The sequence below is a fragment of the Artemia franciscana genome, chromosome 5, assembly GCF_032884065.1.
Source record: "Artemia franciscana chromosome 5, ASM3288406v1, whole genome shotgun sequence".
In the NCBI taxonomy this organism is placed as follows: Eukaryota; Metazoa; Arthropoda; class Branchiopoda; order Anostraca; family Artemiidae; genus Artemia; species Artemia franciscana.
The window spans coordinates 38,411,638-38,419,786 of NC_088867.1; the positions used below are offsets into that span (position 1 = coordinate 38,411,638).

The 8,149-nt window shown below is 31.7% G+C and overlaps 1 protein-coding gene across 1 annotated transcript; it reads right to left on the reverse strand.

Moving 5' to 3' along the window:
- Window positions 1-4,583: 4,583 nt before the first annotated feature.
- Window positions 4,584-7,478, reverse strand: LOC136027375 (ankyrin-3-like). Its single transcript, XM_065704559.1, has one exon. The coding sequence runs from the start codon at window positions 7,473-7,475 to the stop codon at window positions 5,250-5,252; it is 2,226 nt and encodes a 741-aa protein (XP_065560631.1). The 5' UTR covers window positions 7,476-7,478; the 3' UTR covers window positions 4,584-5,249.
- Between the last annotated feature and the right edge of the window lie 671 nt (window positions 7,479-8,149).

Genomic DNA, 8,149 nt, shown 5'->3' on the forward strand with positions numbered 1-8,149 from the left:
TATTAGTTTTTAGTTTTTTGTAGTTTTTGACTTTTTTTAGTTTTTTTAGTTTTTTAGCTTTTTTATTTTTTTTATTAGTTTTTAGTTTTTTTGTAGTTTTTGCCTTTTTTAGTTTTTTCAGTTTTGACGTCACCTGATCCAGTTTTTTCAGGTGACGTCACCTGACCCATCCATCCATCCATCCACAGACAACTTATTTTTATATATATAGAAGATATAAGATATATATATATATCTATCTATCTATATATATAAAAATAAGTTGTCTGTCTGTCTGTGGATGGATCAGGTGACGTCACCTGAAAAAACTGGATCAGGTGACGTCAAAACTGAAAAAACTAAAAAAAGGCAAAAACTACAAAAAAAACTAAAAACTAATAAAAAAAATAAAAAAGCTAAAAAACTAAAAAAACTAAAAAAAGGCAAAAACTACAAAAAAAATAAAAACTGATAAAAAAGCTAAAAAACTAAAAAAACTAAAAAAAGGCAAAAACTACAAAAAAAAAACTAAAAACTAATAAAAAAAAATAAAAAAGCTAAAAAGCTAAAAAACTAAAAAAAGGTAAAAAACTAAAAAAACTAAAAACTAAAAAAACTAAAAAAAAAAGGAAAAAACTGAAAAATAAGCTAAAATAAAGGTAAAAACCAATAAAAAACTAAAAAAAAACTGAAAAAACTAAAAAAGGCAAAAACTACTAAAAAAACTAAAAACTAATAAAAAAAGTAAAAAAGCTAAAAAACTAAAAAAACTAAAAAAACTAAAAAAACTAAAAAAAGGTAAAAAACTAAAAAAAAATAAACAATAAAAAAAAACTAAAAAAAGGAAAAAACTGAAAAATAAGCTAAAATAAAGGTAAAAACAAATAAAAAAAACTAAAAAAAGGAAAAAAACTGAAAAATAAGCTAAAATAAAGGTAAAAACCAATAAAAAACTAAAAAGAAAAAAAGGAAAAAACTAAAAAAAAATTTCATCTAAAAAACTAAAAAAAACTAAAAAAGGTAAAAACTAAAAGAACTAAAAAAGAAAAAAATAAATGACGACACTCAAAGAGAAAGCGACCAGGACAAAAGGAATGTTCGATTAGCAATCAACAAAGCACCGGGACACAGGGAGTATAAATGACGACCAGGACATAAGTAAAAAAAAAAACTAACAAAACTAAAAAGAAGGTAAAAACTACAAAAAAACTAAAAAGAAAAAAAACTAAAAAAAGGCAAAAACTACAAAAAAAAATAAAACTAATAAAAAAGCTAAAAAACTAAAAACTAATAAAAAAAATAAAAAAGCTAAAAAACTAAAAAAACTAAAAAAACTAAAAAAAGGTAAAAAAACTAAAAAAACTAAAAACTAAAAAAAAAATGAAAAATAAGCTAAAATAAAGGTAAAAACCAATAAAAAACTAAAAAAAAAACTAAAAAAAAAACTGAAAAAACTAAAAAAAGGCAAAAACTACAAAAAAAACTAAAAACTAATAAAAAAAGTAAAAAAGCTAAAAAACTAAAAAAATAAAAAAACTAAAAAAAGGTAAAAAAATAAAAAAATAAAAAATAAAAAAAACTAAAAAAAAGGAAAAAACTGAAAAATAAGCTAAAATAAAGGTAAAAACCAATAAAAAACTAAAAAGGAAAAAACTAAAAAAAAATTTCATCTAAAAAACTAAAAAAAACTAAAAAAGGTAAAAACTAAAAGAACTAAAAAAGAAAAAAATAAATGACGAGACAAAAGGAATGTTCGATTAGCAATCAACAAAGCACCGGGACACAGGGAGTATAAATGACGACCAGGACATAAGTAAAAAAAAAAACTAACAAAACTAAAAAGAAGGTAAAAACTACAAAAAAACTAAAAAGAAAAAAAAACTAAAAACTAATAAAAAAACTAAAAAATCTAAAAATCTAAATAAACTAAAAAGGAAAAAAAAAGGAAAAAAATAAAGGAGAAAAACAAAACTAAAAAACGAATGTATATACAGACCGGGACACCGGGATACAAATGACGACCGGGACACAGGGAATATAAATGACGACCGGGACACAGGGACACAACTACAACGGGGACACCGGGGGAAACAGGGGGATATAAATGACGACCGGGACACCGGGACAGGGAATGGTCGATTAGCAATCACCATCAACAAAGCTCAAGGGCAATCATTAGAATCATGAGGTATAGATCTGAATACAGATTGTTTTCCCATGGACCATTATATGTTGCATGTTCAAGAGTCGGTAAACCTGACAATCTATTTATATGCAAAGACAATGGGACAGCAAAGAATGTTGTATATTCGCAAGTTTTACGTAGTTAAAACCATATATATATATATATATATATATATATATATATATATATATATATATATATATATATCTATCTATATTCACAGGTGGGACATAGGGACACAACTATAATGGCGCGTAACTATTATGGCGCGTAACGACTTACGCGCGCGGGGGGGCTTGGGGGGGGGCGCGAAGCGCCCCCACCAACTAGGTGTTGGGGTGGCGCGAAGCGCCACCCCAACAGCTAGTATATATATATATTTATATTCACAGGTGGGACACAGGGACACAACTACAATGGCGCATAACTAATATAACGCGTAACGACTTGCGCGCGCAGGGGGGCTTGGAGGGGGGTCAAAGTGCCCCCACCAACTAGGTGCTGGGGTGGCGCAAAGCGCCATCCCAACAGCTAGTATATGCATATATATATATATAGATATATATATATATATATATATATATATATATATATATATATATATATATAAATATATATATATATATATATATATATATATATATATATATATATATTTATATATATATATATATATATATATATATATATATATATATATATATATATATATATATATATATATATATATATATATATATATATATATATATATATATATATATATATATATATATATATATATATATATATATATATATATATATATATATATATATATATATATATATATATATATATATATATATATATATATATATATCGTAGTTCAAAACACATATATAAATCTATCTATATTCATAGGTGGTACACAGGGACACAACTACAATGGCGCGTAACTAATATGGCGCGTAACAACTTACGCGCGCAGGGGGGCTTGGAGGGGGGTCAAAGTGCCCCCACCAACTAGGTGTTGGGGTGGCGCGAAGCGCCATCCCAACAGCTAGTATATGCATATATATATATATATATATATATATATATATATATATATATATATATATATATATATATATCGTTCATATAGTTCAAAACACATATATAAATCTATCTATATTCATAGGTGGTACACAGGGACACAACTACAATGGCGCGTAACTAATATGGAGCGTAACGACTTACGCGCATAGGAGGGCTTTGGGGGGCGAAGCGCCCCCACCAACTACGTGTTGGGGTGGTGCTTTGTGCCATGACGACAACTACCTTCATGAGGACATACAGCTCAATCCTTATAATTACGTCAGTCGACAGACACACAAACAAACAACTTATTTTTATATATATAGATAGAAGATATATCTATAGATATAAAAATAAGTTGTTTGTCTGTGAGTCTGTCGAGTGACGTCATGTCATCATGTCGTCATGAAGTTAGTTGTCGTCATGTTTGTTATGACGATGACTTCATTAAAAGTATTTAAGAAAATTCTTCAAAGACAAATTTTTAATTGTAAGAAGATCGTGGACGGAAAAATGTTTAATTGTAAAATGACTGAAGAACCTACAATGGCAACAGCCGAGGAAGCTGCTATAAGATTCTATGCCAAAAAACTTGCTGCTGATAGAGAAAGTAAGAAAAGAAAGCGTGCCGAGGAATCACAAGAACAGCAAGAAAACAGGCTCGCGGCTAAAGAACGCAAAACCGTGCAGTTAGATGAAAATCCACCTGGACAGCGAGAGTCCAGGGTTTGGGATTTTGACTTGGATAAGGTCATCATTGCCTACCAGATTTTAGTTAAAAAAACAAAGGTTCGGCGATATGTATTTCATAGTGACGCTGAAAAATAAAGAAGAAAAAGAAAACTGGAAAAAGAAAAAAGGTAAAAACTAAAAAAAAACTAAAAAGAAAAAACACTCAAAGAGAAATTACAGACTGGGATACCGGGACACAAATGACGACCGAGACACAGGGAATATAAATGACGACCACGACTCAGGTATTTAAGAATGTCGTTCAAAGACAAATTTTTGATTGTAAGAAGATCGTTGAAAGAGAAATTTCTAATTGTAAAATGACTGAAGAACCTACAATGGCAACACCCGAGGAAGCTGCTCAAAACGAATGTATTCAAGCCAAAGTAGCTGAGTTGGTAAAGCGTTATATTTCAGGTTCTAGGTCCGAGAGGCTCCAGGTTTGAACCTTGGCTTTAGCATTAATACAAAAGAAGAAAAAAACAAAAAGAGGTAAAAACAACAAAAAAACTAAAAAAAATACTAAAAAAACTAAAAAAGCTAAAAAACAAAAAAAAAACAAAAAAAGTAAAAAACTAAAAACTAAAAAAAAATACTAAAAAAACTAAAAAAAAACTAAAAAAACTAAAAAAAGGTCAAAACTACAAAAAGACTAAAAAGAAAAAAAAACTAAAAACCAATAAAAAAAAAACAGAAAAAACTAAAAACTGAAAAGAAAAAAAAACTAAAAAAAGGAAAGAAACTGAAAAATAAAGGAGAAAAAGAAAACTAAAAGCCGGGACACAGGGAATATAAATGACGACCGGGACACTCAAAGAGAAATTACAGACTGGGACACTGGGACACAAATAACGACCGGGATATATAAATGACGAAAGTCTACCTTGTGCAGCAAAAAAGCGTAAAGCCCAATCGCCATACTTCGAATTGAGGTTTGCTCTCTTTTCTAAAAGATAATTCACCTGCAGACATTTGTTTTTTTTGCAAAACAAAATGTAAAGGAGTCAAACTGTCATCATCTAAAATGTCTATATGTAAGACTTTTGAAAGAAGAAACTGAAACATATCTAGTTTACCTAGCAGCATCGTGCTACTTTTACTAGTTAACCTAGCTTAACCGAGCCTAACTAAAACTAGACTAACCAGCCCAAAGGCATTATCACTACCTAACTTAATTTAACTTAGCCTAACGTAGCCTTGTCTAACTTAAGATCCTGAAGATCCTGACCTAAATCTCCATACATTCTCTTGTTTTATATCTTTTGTACCAAATCTACTAAACTTAATTAAATAGTTAATTTTTAAAGCAAAGTTGAAGCTCTTCCTCAAAATTCAAGTAGCATTTTAAACAGTGTGGTATGTTGAACCCTTCAACGTAGTCAAATAATTTGGTTTGACATGCATAATTTACAATAACATACCGGCATATTGATTTCAGATCATTAGATGTACGAAAGGCAAGATTGCATAGTATAGAATATATCTTCGTTTTAGCTGCTTCTTCTATAGTGAAGTAGCTATTTATTAAATCTTTTAGCAAAACTCGATAATTTTCTGTTTTTGGGGGATGATAAATTGCTTTTTTTTCTAAGAGATAGTCAGCTATAGCAAAGTCTCTCATGGACACAGCTATAACTAATGGCGTCAAATCATTTTCATCTAAGACATCTACAGTCGCTCCTCTTGAAATAAGAAACTTGACAATTTCTAGTTTTTCTCTTTGTTTTTCTCTAGTAAAACTTCCAGTTTTATTCACAACACAATGTAAAGGAGTACGCCTTTTATCATCTAAAGCGTCAACTTGCGCACCTTTTGAAAGTAGAAACTGACACTTATCTAGTTGACATTGTGCAGCAGCAGAGTGTAAGAGTGTATGATGGACAGAGTGTAATGGACTATTGCCATACTTTAAATTGATATTTGCACCCTTTTCTAAAAGATAACTAGCTATGGATATATTATTATTTTCAAAAGCCAAGTGAAAAGGAGTAAATCCTTCATCATCTAAAATGTCTGTTTGAGCACCCTTTGAAACTAGCAACTGACAACTATCTAGTTTGTTAGCTTTGGCAGCATAATGTAACGGTGCAAGCCCATTCTCATCTAAAATATCGGTAGGTGCACCTCTTGAAAGAAGAAACTTGACAATTTCTGCTTCATCTCCTGATTTCATTGTACAATAAGCTTTTCCGCTTCCAATCACGGCCCAATGTAAAGGATTCCGCCTTTCATCATCTAAAATGTCTATTTGAGCACCCTTTGAAACTAGTAACCGACAAATATCTAGTTTGTTAGCTTTGGCAGCATAATGTAACGGTGTACGCCCATGCTTATCTAAAATATCGGTTGATGCACCTCTTGATAGAAGAAACTTGACAATTTCTGTTTTATTTTCTTCTTTTATGGTAAATAAGCATTTAGAACCTTCTCTGGGTCCAATCACGGCCCAATGTAAAGGAGTCCGCCTTCTATCGTCTAGAATGTCTATTTGAGCACCCTTTGAAACAAGTAATTGACACATGTCTATTTGACCTTCTGCAGCAGCAGCAGCTAAGGGTGTATTTTTAAAATCAACGTTTGCTTTTGTGATTTGAAAATTGATGTTTGCTCCCTTTTCTATGAGATAACTAGCCACGGATAATTGCCCATTCCACACGGCAGAAAACAAAGGAGTATGACAATTATCATATAAAGCGTCTATACGCGCGCCCTTTGAAACAAGTAGCTGACACATGTCTAGTTTACCTCGTTGAGCAGCAGCATGTAAAGGTGTGTACCCGTAATGGTCCCCTCGACACTGGAAATTGGGGTTTGCTCCCTTTCTTAAGAGATACTTAGCTACAGATATATGTCCTTCTCTTGCGGCATAATATAAAGGAGTTCGACTATATCCAATGTTTATATGGGCACCCTTTGAAACTAGCAACTGACAACTATCTGGTTTGTTATTTTTGGCAGCAAAATGTAACGGTGCAAGCCCATCCTCATCTAAAATATCGGTAGATGCACCTCTTGAAAGAAGAAACTTTACAATTTCTGTTCCATCTCCTGCTTTCATTGTACAATAATTTTTCCCGCCTCCAATCATGGCCCAATGTAAAGGAGTCCGCCTTTCATCATCTAAAATGTCTATTTGAGCACCTTTTGAAACTAGTAACTGACAACTATCTGGTTTGTTATCCCTGGCAGCATAATGTAACGGTGCAAGCCCATCCTCATCTAAAATATCGGTAGATGCACCTCTTGAAAGAAGAAACTTGACAATTTCTGTTTCATCTCCTGCTTTAATTATACTAAAATCTTCTTCTATTCCAATCACGGCCCAGTGTAAAGGAGTCCGCCTTTCATCATCTAAAATGTCTATTTGAGCACCCTTTGAAACTAGTAACCGACAAATATCTAGTTTGTTAGCTTTGGCAGCATAATGTAACTGTGTACGCCCATGCTTATCTAAAATATCGGTAGGTGCCGAATTCCAATTTTTCATTCGCTTTAGATCCTTTTTGTGATCATTTCTCATTGCTTTATGTTTCAAAACTGACAACCGATTTTTAAAAGCAAGTTTATTTATAGAGTCGGTGACGTAAGTATTCTTATTTAGCGTTAATGACGTATAGTATCCTTTTCATGTCATATTCTTTAGAAAGATAGTTATGATGTCATACCAGTGCGAATCAGCCCATGCTCCAATAAATAAATTACAATACCAAAATTAACACGGACATGTGTCTTACCAAACCAAATATATAAAAATAAGTTGTCTGTGTGTCGAGTGACATCACTGTCCGCATATGACGTCTGAATTATTTCATCACATACCAATTCAAAAACGAATGTATTCAAGCCGAAGTAGCTCAGTTATATAACTACCTGTGTTGGCGCAGTGGGTCTGACCTTAGCGTGGTAATACGGAACCCAGAGATCGAACCATGCTGCAGGAATGCACTACAGGGCCGACGCAGGGACCTTAGTAGTCAAGAAGCGTCGTTAATCCGATACAAATACAGTAGCTCAGTTGGTAAAGCGTTATGTTCCAGGTTCTAGGTCCGAGAGGTTCCATGTTCGAACCTTGGCTTTAGCATTAATACAATATAAGAAAAAAAACTAAAAAAGATAAAAACTACAAAAAAAAACTAAAAAGAAAATACTAAAAAAAAAACTGAAAAAGTTAAAAAACTAAAAAAAAAGGGTGAA

Bases quoted from the DNA above. Each gene is read 5' to 3' on its own strand.
- LOC136027375 (XM_065704559.1), bottom strand. From the start codon at position 7,475: ATGAGAAATGATCACAAAAAGGATCTAAAGCGAATGAAAAATTGGAAT.